The sequence below is a fragment of the Panthera leo genome, chromosome B2, assembly GCF_018350215.1.
Source record: "Panthera leo isolate Ple1 chromosome B2, P.leo_Ple1_pat1.1, whole genome shotgun sequence".
Taxonomy (NCBI): domain Eukaryota; kingdom Metazoa; phylum Chordata; class Mammalia; order Carnivora; family Felidae; genus Panthera; species Panthera leo.
The window spans coordinates 3,638,475-3,653,835 of NC_056683.1; the positions used below are offsets into that span (position 1 = coordinate 3,638,475).

The 15,361-nt window shown below is 46.2% G+C and overlaps 3 protein-coding genes across 3 annotated transcripts; 1 reads left to right on the plus strand and 2 right to left on the minus strand.

The window, feature by feature from the left end:
• Positions 1 to 5,374: 5,374 nt before the first annotated feature.
• LOC122219451 (histone H4) lies at positions 5,375 to 5,761 on the minus strand. The gene has a single exon (XM_042937704.1). The coding sequence runs from the start codon at positions 5,715 to 5,717 to the stop codon at positions 5,406 to 5,408; it is 312 nt and encodes a 103-aa protein (XP_042793638.1). The 5' UTR covers positions 5,718 to 5,761; the 3' UTR covers positions 5,375 to 5,405.
• Positions 5,762 to 10,865: 5,104 nt separating this feature from the next.
• On the plus strand, positions 10,866 to 11,990 carry LOC122219390 (histone H1.3). The gene has a single exon (XM_042937631.1). It carries the CDS (start codon positions 10,908 to 10,910, stop codon positions 11,574 to 11,576), a length of 669 nt encoding a protein of 222 aa, XP_042793565.1. The 5' UTR covers positions 10,866 to 10,907; the 3' UTR covers positions 11,577 to 11,990.
• Positions 11,891 to 14,373, minus strand: LOC122219296 (histone H2A type 1-E-like). The gene is made up of 2 exons (XM_042937473.1): positions 14,358 to 14,373; positions 11,891 to 12,362 (listed from the first exon to the last, which is right to left on the minus strand). Exons 1-2 carry the CDS (start codon positions 14,371 to 14,373, stop codon positions 11,956 to 11,958), a joined length of 423 nt encoding a protein of 140 aa, XP_042793407.1. The 3' UTR covers positions 11,891 to 11,955.
• Positions 14,374 to 15,361: the final 988 nt, after the last annotated feature.

Here is a 15,361-nt window from a genome sequence, read left to right on the forward strand (position 1 = left end):
ATTTTCATTTTTTACACAAGATGGTTGATATTTTCTATACATTTCCTTGCTTTTTAAAAAAATTTTTTTTAATTTTTTTTTTTTTAACTTTTGTGAGACAGAATGTGAGCAGGGGAGGGGCAGAGAGAGAGAGAGAGAGAGAGACACAGAATCTGAAGAGGGTCCAGGCTCTGAGCTGTCAGCACAGACGCGGGGCTTGAACTCACAAGCCATGAGATCATGACCTGAGCTGAAGTCGGATGCTTAACCAACTGAGCCACCCGGGCACCCCTGCTTTTTTTTTTTTTTTAAGTCTACATCAATGGATAGAGGTAAATCCAAATTTTAATCTTAGATTCAGAAGTGCAGCCAATAATTCTGAATAAACATACCACTTTCACTCAAAATAATTTGGATTAATTTGGGTGATTAAGTATTTTCATAAAAGATCTGTTGCCATAGCTATTTTTCACACTGTATAAGTGAATCTGCTAAAAATATAATACCATACACTTTTAGGAAATCTACATTGTAGGTAAGTGTAACCCTATGTAACCCTAGCTACAGAACTGAAAAACCGTTTTTTTTTTTTTTTTGTTTTGTTTTTTTTTTGGCATGACACGTAAGAAAGGAAACATGAGCCGGAATGGCTCAGCTGGTTAAGCCTCCACTTTGGTTCAGGTCATGATCTTGTGGTTTGTGGGTTCAAGCCCCATGATAGGCTCTGTGCTGACAGCTCGGAGCCTGGAGCTTGCTTTGGATTCTGTGCCTCCTTCGCTCTCTGCCCCTCCCCCGCTCTCTCTTTTTTCTCTCTCTCTCTGAAAAATAAAGATTACCAAAAAAAAAAAAAAAGAAAAAAAAGAAAAGAAACCAAATGTGGAGCTCCCCCCCCCCCCAAAAGGCTGCTGCTAATACCTCTTTTATTTTCTTTCTCTTATATAAACACATGCTGGCAACATAAAGTTTAGGAATTCTATAGCAAAAATTGCTATCCCAGTAAATAGTGATGAAAAACTGGCTCGCTTTCAATACGCATAAGCTTATGAAAGTAGCATTTCTGTGAGAAAATTTTGGGTTAGGGTTGGGACCCATCAAATTATTTTCATTACAAATTAAGGGCTTGCAATCTGCATCTTAAAAGTCTGCAGTGGTGGGGGGCGCCTGGGGGGCTCAGTTGGCTGAGCATCCGACTTCAGCTTGGGTCATGATCTCACAGTTCGTGGGTTCGAGCCCCGCATCAGGCTCTGCGCTGACAGCTCGGAGCCTGGAACCTGCTTTGTATTCTGTGTCTCCCTCTCTCTGTCCCTCCCCTACTCTCGCTCTGTCTTTCTCTCTCTCAAAAGTAAACATTAAAATAAATAAATAAATAAATAAATAAATAAATAAATAAAAAGGCTGCTGTGGTGATTGGCACTCACAAGCCCGATATTTGTGTAAAGGAAAATGGTAAGAGGAAAAAGTTCTAGGGGGGCAGATAATATTATTTAAAGGGAGCAATTCGTATAAAAGTTTATTTGTGGCCTTTGATAGCTTATTCATTTCACTGAATCATGTAGTCATTGCACAGATATTTACTAAGTGAATAACATGTGCTAATAATTTATCTGGGTCCTGAGAATGTTAAGATGAAGATATTGTCCAAGCCTTCCAGAAATCTCGAGGGGAAAACGTATTAGTCATCACCAACAACTGTTTAAGGGTGTAGTAGCACCCAAGTTGGAGAGGGGACTCTGAAGTTGTGTTGGGTACTTGTGTGGAGGGGTGTGTTTTTGGCTTGGGAGAATCAGGTGAAGTTCTCTTGAAAGGGGTGAAGGGATCCGGATATGTCCCCCGAAAATATGCTGCTTTATAGAAGCGCGTATACAAAGCATAAGGATGAATTTTGTGTTGAAAGCATTTGGGTTCCTGAAATCTCTCTTTGCCTGAAAGCAGATCTGCTGGAAGCCGAGCTATCGAACCAGCCTGATGGCAGGGCCCGGGCGGCGGACGGATGAGGACTGCAGGGTGGCCCACAAGTACAAGTGAAGCTTCTTGTACTCCCGCTTTTATGTAATTTGGCCTTAGCGTTGGTAGGGGCAGCCCCCCTACCAATGAAAGTACCTGGGGAATTGTCGGTTGGGGAATTGCCCACACCAGGCCCCCTGGGAAAAGAACCATTGGGGAAAGAAATAAGATTCCGCAGGGAAATTGTGCGGCCCCACATCCAGCCCTTGCCACACCCTATAAAGACTTCTCTACCTAAAGGAAGGATGGGCCCATATATTTCCCAGCCAAGGAGGGGACAAATGGGTTCGAAATCCCCACTCCGGCAAAAAAGAAACGTTATCTATGGATACAAGTTACTCCAACCCCTAGGCCCGCTTGGCCCCCAGGAGGCATTCCAGATGATAACTGGACCTGGTGGGTTAAGGTACAGAATGGTTCATTAGTTCCTAGGCATACATTGTCCCTCTGGGAGCACATGAGGGGTGGGTTCCCAGGGCCCTCTTGGCTCCCTCCCGGCACCCCAGACCAAAGGGAATACCTTTGTTCCTTGTAGTGCAAATGGTTCAAAGAAACAATTAAAAAGTCTTATCCCTGTAAAAGTTCCACTTGAGGTGTGGAGAGCTAGATGACCTTGAAAGGGCAGGAGGGAACGTTACAAGAAAATAACTATGTTGTTCCTTTATGGGTGATCACACAAAGGAACATTTTTAGAATTAGTTAATGCCTAGAAACATCGATAACGTGGCTACAAGGAATTTGCTAACACATATAATGCCACCCTTGCTGCAATAAAGCAGCCAGTCTAACACGCTGTTGTTGTCTGTGTCCATTTATTTTTTTATTTTTAATTTTTTTCGCCGATGCCGTTCATCCTTCAGGAACCCCTGGGCCTGCTGGGGCTGGACCTTGGCACAGATCCTATCAAAATAACTCGGTTGTCCAAAATCAGTCCGCTCCTCAGAAGCAACTCTAGTGTCTTGTTGGAAAGGAGAAATTGGTACCACACCCAGACAGACTTTGTCAGAGACTATCACACCTGCCATCTATTCTTTTAGGGTCCATGTATCTTTCAAAAAGTCATTTGCTTTTCCATAAGAGCCCTTCTTGCCTCCCTGTCCCCTACTAAATTAGGTACATACACCCCCAAACTCTGACTTCCGCTTTGAGTTACCTCCCGCTGAGTGCTCTTTTGTGCATCTCTGATACACAGGCTCAGCTTCTGTCTGTTTTCCTTGTTAGGCTGTGTGTTTCCTTAGCCTTATGTACAGGGCCCTCGCAACGAACCTACGAGTGAGCGGTTCAGGAAAAAGATCCTGGAAACCTCCAAAAAGAGCCGAAGGTTCTTTATGGATGAAGACGTATATGTAAAGGAGACGGCTGATGAAAAGAAAGTTCCAAGTAGGATGAGTTGTTCCGTATTCTCAGCTAGAGAAGTCCGTGGGGGGTGGGGGAAGGGGTCTGGAGATGGCCTGTGCAGGTGAGCCGGGACCAGGTAAAGCACAAGACTTGGATTTTATTCTGCAGATGTTAGGAGAACCAGTGAAGGCTTTTTATTTTTTGTAGTCTTGTCCAGATGGCATCATGAAATGTGTAGTCACTCAGGTCCCTGCGGCGAGGCAGAGGGATTGTAGCTGGGAAGGACGCAGGCGGACAAGTGTCAGGACCCTGCGGTCATACAAAGGCACTGAGAATAGGATTGGAAGGCTGTGTAGAAGAGGCATAACTTCCCCCTACCCTTCCAAGGTCTTTGGCTGGGCCAGAGGATGAAACTGACATGAAACAGATTAACAGGAGAAAGCATACAAATGTTATTTAGTGTTTTTATGTGTCCACTGGGGTCTTTACAGGAAAATGAAGACCCAAAAAGTGGTTAGGCCTAAGTGCTTACATACTTAGGTTGTAACAAAGATTAGGTTGAATAAAGATGAGTGGTCATGAAATAAAAACAAAAATAGGAGAGGAGGGTTAAGGGGTTATTTTAACAAGGTCTGTTTGTATAGATTTCTCTCAGCCCTGACTCCTTATTTCTGGTGATGAGCGTTCTTCTCTTGCTGATATAGGGGTGACACCTTTCACACGGGATAATTCTCTGCTTTCAGAGAGAAATGGGAAGGTCAGAGCCCCATTCTCGCATCTGCTGTTTTCCAAGTGCCTTTAGCTCAAATAATCCTCATGCCTAAGTGCCATATTTTGGGGTGGCCTATTCTGCTACTTTTCAGCTGATAACTCGGTTCTTTTCTGGGTGCCTGGATGTCTCAGCATCGATGGAACAGTCGGGAAGAGATGGCTCAAGGAGGATCTCTGGACTGATGTGAAGAGAACACCCATTTGTTCATTGGAAAGAATCACAAGCAGAGGAATCGGGCCCAGAAAACAAACCGAAGTATCACGGAGAACACAGGATCTGGGTCAGGAAGAAAACTACCACAGAAACTTGGGAGATTGTGGAGGGAGGAGTGATGCAACAGGATCAGCTGTAGCAGGGATGACATTTTTTGTGTGATTTTGGATCTGGCAATTAGCAGGTCACTGGTAACCATGGCAAGGGTATTTTTTTTCTAAGTTTACTTTATTTTTGGGGAGATAGAATGCGCGCAAGTGCGGGGGGGGGGGGCAGAGAAAGAGAAAACGAGAATCCCAGGCAGGCCCTGCGCTGTCAGCGCAGAACCCCATGTGGGCTCGAACCCGCACGAATCATGAGATCATGACTTGAGTTAGTCTGACGCTTAACCGCTTAACTGCCTGAGCCACCCAGGCGCTCGGCAAGGGTATTTTTAGTGAGTGGTGAAGTCACATAATCATGAAGAGTGACTGAGACGTGGACCTACTCAAGATTACTTGGAGATTTAATAAAATGTTAAGGACGTAGTGAATGAGAGGTATGGGTTAAGTTGATACTGAATTATAGATATAGATAGAGATATATAGATATAGAGATAGACATAGACATAGAGGTATAGAGATGGGAAGGAGCCAGTAGAGGAATATGGAGACTTAATTTGCGCCATCACTGTCAGATTAGGATATGCACCTAGCAAACTTGTCCAATCAAAACTTACTGGTGGTATTTGTGGGCCCTGTTAACAATGAGGACAAATACGAACTCCGTGTCAGAAAACCGGTAGCACGGCAGGTCCGGCGTGGCCTCAAGGCCAGCTGCCTGCCGGACAGGAAAATGTTGAAGAGTGCAGTCGCTGGCGAGAAAGCCCGCGCCATAAAGCCGCCAGAACATACGCACTGGAGGCAGCATTCTCCCAGCTGAGACTTCCCTCCCCTGGCTCCGCGCACATGACCGCGGCCATGTCACGTGGCTGCCCGCCTGCAATCAGAATTAAAGGGAACACGCACAAACCTTCCTCGGTTAACAGCTCTTCCTGTGACCGAGTGGGTGGCCCTGAGAAGGACCTTTTGGGATTACGCGGAGGCTGCAGGTGCGCAGTTTAGCCCCCGAAGCCGTAGAGGGTGCGGCCCTGGCGCTTGAGCGCGTACACCACGTCCATGGCCGTGACCGTCTTGCGCTTGGCGTGTTCCGTGTAGGTGACGGCGTCCCGGATCACGTTCTCCAGGAACACCTTGAGCACCCCGCGGGTCTCCTCGTAGATGAGCCCGGAGATGCGCTTGACGCCGCCGCGCCGGGCCAGCCGCCGGATGGCGGGCTTGGTGATGCCCTGGATGTTGTCGCGCAGCACCTTGCGGTGGCGCTTGGCGCCCCCCTTGCCTAGGCCCTTCCCGCCCTTGCCGCGACCTGACATAACTGCAGTAGCGAATCGTCGCACAGTGTGGTACCTTACCGGCGGCTGCAGCCCTTTATATACCACGGTCGCGGACCTTTTAGGAAACCGGAACGGCGCGGGCGGGAACGAGTCTGTGCCCCGCCTCTTCCCACTTCCGCCTTGCGGGCCGCGGCTGAGGGGGCGGGGCGCGGAGCGCGGGGGCGGGGCGCCGGGAGGGGGGGGTGGGCTGGTCTGGCGTTCGTATCCTCGCGCGGGTCAGAGCTGTCGCTTCGTGTGGCTAGTCCTGTGCCTGCGGGGGGGTGGGGGGGTGGGGGGGTGGGGGAGGGGGGTCTCAGACAATCGGCATTGGAGAAGTCTCGTAACCTTGTACCATTTATAGAAAGGAGGCGGTGACCCTACAGGTGCCTATGAAAGCGAGGCATTGTTATTTGTAATTGTAATTTGTAAATTACAATTTGTAATTTGTAATTGTAATTTGTAGTTGTAAATTACAACTTGTAAACAATTAAAATTAGCTTTTAGATGCGAAGTTTCTTTTAAAAGTAAAATAATGACTTCTTACAATTTTAGCAGCATTTATTTAAATTTGGTGGATCATGGAACAATCATTCCCCTCTGGCAGAACATATACGTTTACCTGATTTTCAGCATTCTTGATAAGGAACTCTAGGAAGGGGAGCAAATGTGAATTGAATTTCTATTCTGATTCCAGATTTATAAAGCACTATTTGCATTGTAAAGATGAAGAATCCCAGGCTTGGAGAGCTAACCCTGTTCTCCTAAGTGGTATTTTACCGGATAGAACTGAGGTCTTCTAATTCTGGTCTTAGGATCTTGCCACCTACCACAGATCTATGTCAGTAAAACATTGCAGATACATCATGCTGAGTAAAAGTTTGCCAATTAACAGGATTAATAAAAATAACGCTAAGAAACTCTGAAACTCGTCCAGTGAGTTAAGGTTAGTGAATTAAGGCGTCACACAGATGACGCACTGATATGCTTAATAGACAAACTCCAACAGTTACGCATCTTCCATACATTCACATTAAGAACCTGACTTCTACGTACTATAAAAGGTAATTAAAAAAAAATTCCTTCTCTGCTGGTACTTACGATATAGGCAGTCAGAAGATTATTCATTTCCCTTAGTCAGACACTATTTGAAATATAGCTCAGTTACTGCTACCTGCAGACTTAACACACAGTGATGTCCCAGGCACCAAAGAAGAATCACTAATTTCTTCGTTCAAGAACTTACATGCCAAGATCGGTGTATAAATACCAGGTCTGCAAAGACCATCCTACACGTTCTTTCAAAGAACTGAAAGCTTAGGAGAGGGAAGAGAAAAGGAAACGGTGAGGAGTCAGACATCAGCTCAGAATACTAGTTTCTGCCTGGCAGCAATGGGTGGACCAGCTGTATCTCAGCAACATGAACATCACCTGGGAGCTTAAGACACACAGACTTTCAGGCCCCACGCCAAGTCTCCTGAATTGCTAGGGCATTTTTAAAAGGATCTTCAAGTGGATGGTACGCTTATTCAGGTTTGAGAAGAGTGGTTTTAAAGCTGGGCTTCCCAATGTTGGCCATTAGCCACAAATGCTCATTTAAATTTCCATTAATTAAGGGGCGCCTGGGTGGCTCAGTCGGTTGAGCGTCCGACTTCGGCTCAGGTTACGATCTCGCGGTCCGTGAGTTCGAGCCCCGCGTCAGGCTCTGGGCTGATGGCTCAGAGCCTGGAGCCTGCTTCCGATTCTGTGTCTCCCTTTCTCTCTGCCCCTCCCCCATTCATGCTCTGTCTCTCTCTGTCTCAAAAAATAAATAAATAAATGTTAAAAAAAAATTTAAATTTCCATTAATTAAAATTCAATCAAATTCAAGATCTCTTTGGTCACTCCAGCCACATTTAACTGCTCAATAGCGTATGTAGGTAGTGGCTGTCTGTGTGACAGTACAGATACAGAACGTTTTCATCATTGCATGTACGTTCCCTTGGGTTGTGCTGTGACAGTGAACTTCTTCTGAGGAACTTCTAGTCCAGACTGGGAAGGGTATTTGAAAATGAGGCTTACTGCAGGAAGTGGGGGTTGGAATATTTTCAAAGTGTGATAGAGCGTAGGCACCCTCTGAGTATACCAGATCTAGATAGAGAAGAACATATAAGAAGGATTGGAACTTTGACATTGTAGTGCGCTTCTGAGGAAATACAATGAGATATGGTTCACCTTGGAGAGGAGTTTCAAGTGGGAGAGTGTCCTCGGATGAGATCATCGTGATAGGAAGTTAAAATAGATGTGATTTCTTGTGGTCCTTCTGAACACATCTGGTTCTAACACAATGCTCTATCTGCTATATAGCCTTTGTTTTTAAATCACTCGTTTGGTATTTATTCAACATAGTCCCTTTTCTCCTTGAACTTTGAAATTCACTGAATTTTGGAACATTTAAGCATAGCTGCTGTGGGCTGACCTGCTGAGCACTATCTAGACCTCTCACAGTGGTTTACTATGAGGAGAGGGAGGTTAACACCAAAATGGGGAGAACAAGAATTCATAAGTGAGCTACCCATCACCCATCTAACTGGAGTTCCTCTCAGTTATTTTTACATGTATAAAATAAACGGTTCAGGTCTCGGTCTAACGGAAAAATCAATTGTTTTAACATATATACAGATTTGGGCTTCAAAAGTAATAAACACAACTTTTTTTGTGTGGGCTACGAAAATAAAAGGGGGGACGTTTCAAGTGTATAATACCTGGGGGTGAGCCAGCTTTCTAGATTCTCGTCCATGCTACAGTTAGAGAGGATAAGTACCTGGGTCTCAGACAGTAGAACTAGAACAGCCAAACCCCATCCTTGTCTAAACATTTGGGGAAGAACTTTTCAGGTGAAATCAAGTCTCAACTATTGCTTCTCTAGGAAGGGCAGATGTTACCTACAATTAAGGAAATAGCCCTGATGTCCTCTCCCTTATGTGGGAACCAGTAAGAGTTGTACAAGAATGCAGTGGTGACATCTACTATAGGAACTTTTCACCTATTTTCTTTTTAAGGTGTATTCATTTTTCAGAGACAGAGAGAGAGCATGAGTGGTGGAGGGGCAGAAAGAGAGAGGGAGACACAGAATCCAAAGCAGGCTCCACGCTCAGAGCTGTCAGCACAGAGCTCGAAGCGGGGCTCAAACACACACCATGAGATCATGACCTGAGCCGAAGCTGGATGCTCAACCGACTGAGCCACCCAGGCCCCCACTTTTCACCTATCTGAAATTGAGTCTTTGCAACCTAGGGGACAATTCCACTGATTATTCAGCAACTGATGTTTTGACTACCATGATGACCCAAATGGTAAACTTTTAAAAATCTCAATTTAAATTCTATCTTTAGGTCTAGATAATATTAGCTAGTAGGCTCCGGTCTGAAAAGGGCCTGTAAAATGTTTGGGGCCACTGCTATTGCCAATGACGCTATAGAGGACGACAAACAGTCCCTTCTAGACACTCCTAAAATGCCTGCCGAGGGAGAACTAAATGCTGCATATCCAATCCTGTAAGTTTACCTCTTTATACACAGTATTTGTATTTGGTATATAACATGGGTTCAAGTCCCATAGACTTGTATTCAGTCAGTGCCAGCCAATACCTGACCAATTAAAAATAAGCCAAGTGACTTTTATGAAATTAGTTAAGTGTGGAGAGATGACATCTTTAAAGCTGATTATCCTATTTTGGATTTATGTGAGAAAATTCTCAAGTCATCATTGGATGGAAGCTGGAATAACTACATTTTTGGAAAGAAGGATATTTGTTAGAAGAAACATAACACCAAAATACTTATTTATTTTCACAAGCATGTAGTTTAATTTCATTATCTGATTATTTGGTTGATAATATTAAATTTGTGTTTCATTATCCAATATTTACCCAATTTAATTAGCTCTGTTGTGTTGCAAACTACAAGAGATGGAATAATAAAGTGGGTCATACCTGCCGTGAAATGTTTGTTCAACTCTTTTGGTGGGCATAGGTAGCCAAGTAAGTTAGGTTGTCACAGCGTAGTTCATAGTCTGTTAGTCAAAAGCCCAGGGAGAATTCTGAAAGTCCAGAAAGTGATTTCAATGACATTTTTTTTTTCTTTCTAATCTTGTGTCCCTACTTGCAATGTTGAAAAAGAGTCAAATAACATTTGCACTTTAAATTTCATTCTGAAATACAGGAAACATGTACAAAATTCTATGCTAAATATTGGAGTTAAAAAATCTTAGGCTGTCTGTCATTAAGTAATTTAGTTTCAAGGAGACAGATGGGATATAAACACGTAGCTTTCTACTCTTCAACTCATATGATGTAGACCCACCATTCCATTGTTTCATGATTCTCTTTTCCTCTTTGCAGTTGATGTATAATGCCGATCCTAGGTCTGAAAAACCTATTATACAGTATTTTAGGAAAGCTGCTATTAAGAACTGTTTATCCGGAAAACCCATGGAGCCACCGCGCCCCCCATCCTTCCTGAAATGTTTAAATCCCCCAAATACGGGGATCAAAATCCAGTTTACACACTGGTCACTCAAAGACTTAAAAAAGATTCTATTAAAAAAAATAGTTATCCATCTTGTACGTAGAATTTTCTATCCCTTTGCCAATTCCCAGGGCTTAGCGCAAACAACTGCGGGAGAGTTGTGCTACTGCTCCCGAGAAAAAAGCGTTTTTCCTTGTATATTCGAATAAAAATGAGCTTACTTATATAAATTTGCAAAGAAAAGAATGTGCAGATCCATGTCCTGGAAGACAGACGTGCAATGGGAACAGAGAGAAATAGTATTTTTAAGGAAAATCTGAAAGTTGTCTCAGTTTGACCGAAGTTTTAAAGAGAGTTGGGGGAATCAGGAAAGTTTCAGGGTACTGGTTTTGAAACTACGGATAGCAAATAAGGCAGGGATGAAGCCTGAACACTCTCGGATCCGTTTCCCCCAAATCTCTAATTATTTCATGCCCAGATTTCTTACGTTTTTCTTCTTTTTTAAGGGGAAAGAAACACAGCCACACTGCAGAGCGGAGGAGCCCTTCTGAGCGGCGCGGCGCACGGCGCAGGCAACCAATCATCACTCAGCCACTCGCTATATAAACCCCCCGCCGCCGGCCTCCGAGACGCGCCGCCCTGACAGTTTGAGTTTACTTTTTGTCTTAGTTGGCAACGCGGAAGGATGTCGGAGACCGCGCCAGTCGCTCCTGTGGCGCCCGCACCCGCAGAGAAGGCACCTGTGAAGAAGAAGGCGAAGAAGAGCGGCGCTGCCGCCGGGAAGCGCAAGGCGTCCGGGCCGCCGGTGTCCGAGCTCATCACCAAGGCCGTGGCCGCCTCCAAGGAGCGCAGCGGCGTGTCGCTGGCCGCGCTCAAGAAGGCGCTGGCGGCCGCCGGCTACGACGTGGAGAAGAACAACAGCCGCATCAAGCTGGGCCTCAAGAGCCTGGTGAGCAAGGGCACCCTGGTGCAGACCAAGGGCACCGGCGCCTCGGGCTCGTTCAAGCTCAACAAGAAGGCGGCGTCCGGGGAGGCCAAGCCCAAAGCCAAGAAGGCGGGCGCGGCCAAGCCCAAGAAGGCTGCCGGGGCGGCCAAGAAAGCCAAGAAGGCCGCGGGGGCCGGCACCCCCAAGAAGAGCGCCAAGAAGACCCCAAAGAAGGCGAAGAAGCCCGCGGCGGCGGCGGCTGCGGCCAAGAAAGTGGCCAAGAGCCCGAAGAAGGTGAAAGCGGCCAAACCCAAGAAGGCGGCCAAGAGCCCCGCCAAGGCCAAGGCCCCGAAGCCCAAGGCGGCCAAGCCCAAAGCTGCCAAACCTAAGGCGACAAAGGCAAAGAAAGCTGCGCCTAAGAAGAAGTGAAGGTTGTAGAGAGGTATGTCCTGCCTCCGAGTTCTCAAAGGCTCTTTTCAGAGCCACCCAACTATTTCAAGCGGAAGAGCTTAACTGGTATCTATCTGTAAGGTACTTTTTTTTGTTTTGTTTTTTTTTGTTTCCTCTTAACACTCATCCGTCGTCAGCCTTTGGTTTCCTTCCTCCCCTCTTGTTTTAAATACTCCCGCCGGAGCATGTGATTGGTCCGCTGCTTTCGAGTTCAGTGGCTCTAGAGGGACCTGCCGCCTCTCCTTGCAATTCTAATCTGTAAGCTCATGTCACTAGGGGCTACAGTTCTCGAGAAGTTTGGTGGCTCTGAGAAGAACCTTTGACTATTTCGTGCAGGGACCGTGAGTGGTTAAACTCCTCACTTGCCCTTGGCCTTGTGGTGGCTCTCGGTCTTCTTGGGCAGCAGCACGGCCTGGATGTTGGGCAGGACGCCGCCCTGCGCGATGGTGACGCGGCCCAGCAGCTTGTTGAGCTCCTCGTCGTTGCGGATGGCCAGCTGCAGGTGGCGCGGGATGATGCGCGTCTTCTTGTTGTCGCGGGCCGCGTTGCCCGCCAGCTCCAGGATCTCGGCCGTCAGGTACTCCAGCACGGCCGCCAGGTACACCGGCGCGCCGGCCCCGACCCGCTCGGCGTAGTTGCCCTTGCGGAGCAGGCGGTGCACGCGCCCCACCGGGAACTGCAGGCCGGCCCGCGACGAGCGCGTCTTGGCCTTGGCGCGAGCCTTGCCGCCCAGTTTCCCGCGCCCACACGTGTTTAGAGAAGGGGCTGTTGTGTAAAAAGCCGGTCTGAAGACGGGGCTATTATAGTCACTGGATGTTTCCTAATGTTTCTTTCCCATTGGTTTGCAGATGTTGTTCTGAGTTAGCCAATCAGAAGGTACTCTTGACTTGCTGGGCCCCCAGTGGTAGAAAAATACTGCGCCAGTTAGAGGTTGACATTAAAACTTGTATATGTTGGGGCGCCTGGGTGGCTCAGTCGGTTGAGCTTCCGACTTCGGCTCAGGTCATGATCTCACCGTCTGTGAGTTTGAGCCCCGCGTCAGGCTCTGTGCTGACAGCTCAGAGCCTGGAGCCTGCTTCCGATTCTGTGTCTCCCTCTCTCTCTAACCCTCCCCCGCTCATGCTCTGTCTCTCTCTGTCTCAAAAGTAAAATAAAACATTAAAAAAAAAATTAAAAAAATAAAACTTGTATATGTTGTGAAGCAGTAGAATATCTTGTTTTTTGTCCCCCCCCCCCCCCCCCCCCCCTTGGTTAGTTTGAGGCCTCTTTGGGGCACTATTCACGCTATTCTCCTATAAAGGTGAATAATTATTTAGCACCCCGAGGCTAAGGAACATTAAAAAGTGTAAAAGTCTTCTCTGGTGGTTTGCTATTCATCCTCTCTGCCAGATTTCCTTCCCCTGGATTCCTGAGAGGTCCCAGGGAGGCATGGTTGGTTTGAATATTTATGCCGAAGAATGAAAGAATAGAAAGGGTGAAACGCAATAAAAGAAAAATCTCTGGGAGTCTGCGTGGCTTGTTAGAAAGTTCCCGGAGTTGGAGTTGCGGTGACCAGAGCAAAATATTTGGATTCTACATGGGTTGATCTTCCACCAGGGCCGAGGTAGGTTTTATTTATTTATTTATCTATCTATCTATCTATCTATCTATCTATTTATTTAATTTCAAGGAAGTCCACTTAATTTTACTGGGAAATCTTGGCAAAAATCTGATCATTATGGGGCTGTAGAGGTGGATGGGGAAACATCTTTATTTTCTCAAGGAGTACATGCACTTTGTCATTTCCCTCAATTATGTGTGTAGGCAACTAATCACAATGCATTTTGCTAGTGCCTGTGGCTTTTCCAGTAATGACAACCACAGGTGTTTTCTTATCAGCTTCAAGTACTGAAGGTATTTTGAAATGAAGTTTGCACTCTGAGCTCTTGACACTGACATTCATCATTACACCTGGTGCCCCTTGTTATTTGATGTGTCCCTGATGAAACACGTCATTGCATACACATCCTTAAAAGAAATACACTTTGATAACTGCATTTGAATGTCGCTTTCCTATCCAGTATGCTTTAAGTATGGAGAAGGTGTCTAGATTTCCTCAGACTGTCCGTAGAGTCCATAGCAGGAAAGAACTCAGATACTGCTGATCACGTCTCCAGCGGGCACAGATCACTCAAGGTTCAAGTCCCTTTTGGCTTTGTTTCTTGATTTGCAGCCTTCCTCCCCTACGCTTACGGCTTAATAGCTTATTAACATTTATTATTTTCAAACTTTGTTAAAACAGGCCTGGGGGATGTATCCGAGAGTATCTTTCTAGCTGTTCTTTTTTTTTTTTTTTTTTTTTTTTAACGTTTATTTACTTTTTGAAAGAGAGAAACAGCGCGAGTGGGGGAGGGGCAGAGAGAGAGGGAGACACAGAATCCGAAGCAGGCTCCAGGCTCTGAGCTGTCAGCACAGAGCCCAGCGCAGGGCTTGGAACTCAAGGACTGCGAGATCATGACCTGAGCCGAAGTTGGATGCTCAACCGACTGAGCCACCCAGGCACCCCTCTTCCTAGCTGTTCTAAGCAGGGGTTCAACTTTTCCGAATCACAGCTGCAGCTCATAATTTCTTCTTTCCCGAAAGAGCCCCCCAGACTCTTTATGACAGTGACTTGTTTGAGGATGGGATCTGGATAAATGGGGGAATGTGACATATTGACTCAAAAGAATCTCTTTGAAGACAAGAGGTTGTATGGATCGGAAAAGAGAAGTGGCAACAGACCCGTGCGCTTTCTCATACGCGGGATGAGAGAGCTCACTTCTGATGCAGAGCCAGGTGGGATCAGAGAATGAGGCCAGCACGGGGCATTCAGTGAGTGGTCAAAATTACTACGGAGTGTCTCTGCAGTGCCTTACAGTTTACAGGACGCTCTGTCACCACCTCCCTATGAGGCTTTTGCATTGAGTATATTTAAAATGCTGGTTTCACAGTTAAAAAAAAATTGGGGCTTGAGGGTGCCTGGGTGGCTCAGTTGGTTAAGTGTTCAGCTGTTGTTTCAGCTCAGGTTAGGTCGAGTCCTGGGCTGGGCTCCGTGCTGACAGTGCGGAGCCTGCTTGTGATTCTCTCTCTCTCTCTCTCTCTCTCTGAAGAATAAATTAAAAAAAAGAAAGAAAAGAAAAAGAAAATTGTGGCTTGGAAGGATGATCTGCCCAGAATTGGCTTGTCACTGAACAGTGGACCTGGGTCTCAAGTACAAGTTTCTTTGTTTCTAGTTCGTAGTGTGCCCCATGTATTATATCAGCTACAAAGGGAGTGGAGTTCTTGGTTTCATTTTCCGCCTTGTCCAGAAGGTAGTAGAGTTATTGTAATTCTGTTTCAGGCCCGTTGTGACTTAACTACTTCACAGGCCCTTTGGAATGCCTCAGACACAGCTAAGTATGATTTAATCAAGGTCCTAGTTTTTCTATGGTTTCCGTATCTTCGGATTCGGATTCCTTTCCCTGGGACAGGACAGGGTTTTCACAGGCATCAGAACTTATTTAAATCTTTTTCCATCTCCCCCAATTTTTGTTACAGCTAACGTCCTGGGTAAGGAAGACCACCGCTGTCTTAGTGTTCTGCACCCAGAGGACGAGGGAACAGGAAGCTCATTCCCAGTCACCGTGTTTCATCACTGACCACGTCCCTGGGACGGTCTCCCTTGAGGGTCTCTTGAAATGCTCATGCTTGGGTTTCTGATGCTCTCTTGGTGAACCAAGATGGTCTGTCCGTTATTGTTGCAAAAG

Excerpts from the sequence above, each read along its gene's own strand:
- LOC122219390 (XM_042937631.1), top strand. The coding sequence starts at position 10,908 with ATGTCGGAGACCGCGCCAGTCGCTCCTGTGGCGCCCGCACCCGCAGAG.
- LOC122219451 (XM_042937704.1), bottom strand. The coding sequence starts at position 5,717 with ATGTCAGGTCGCGGCAAGGGCGGGAAGGGCCTAGGCAAGGGGGGCGCC.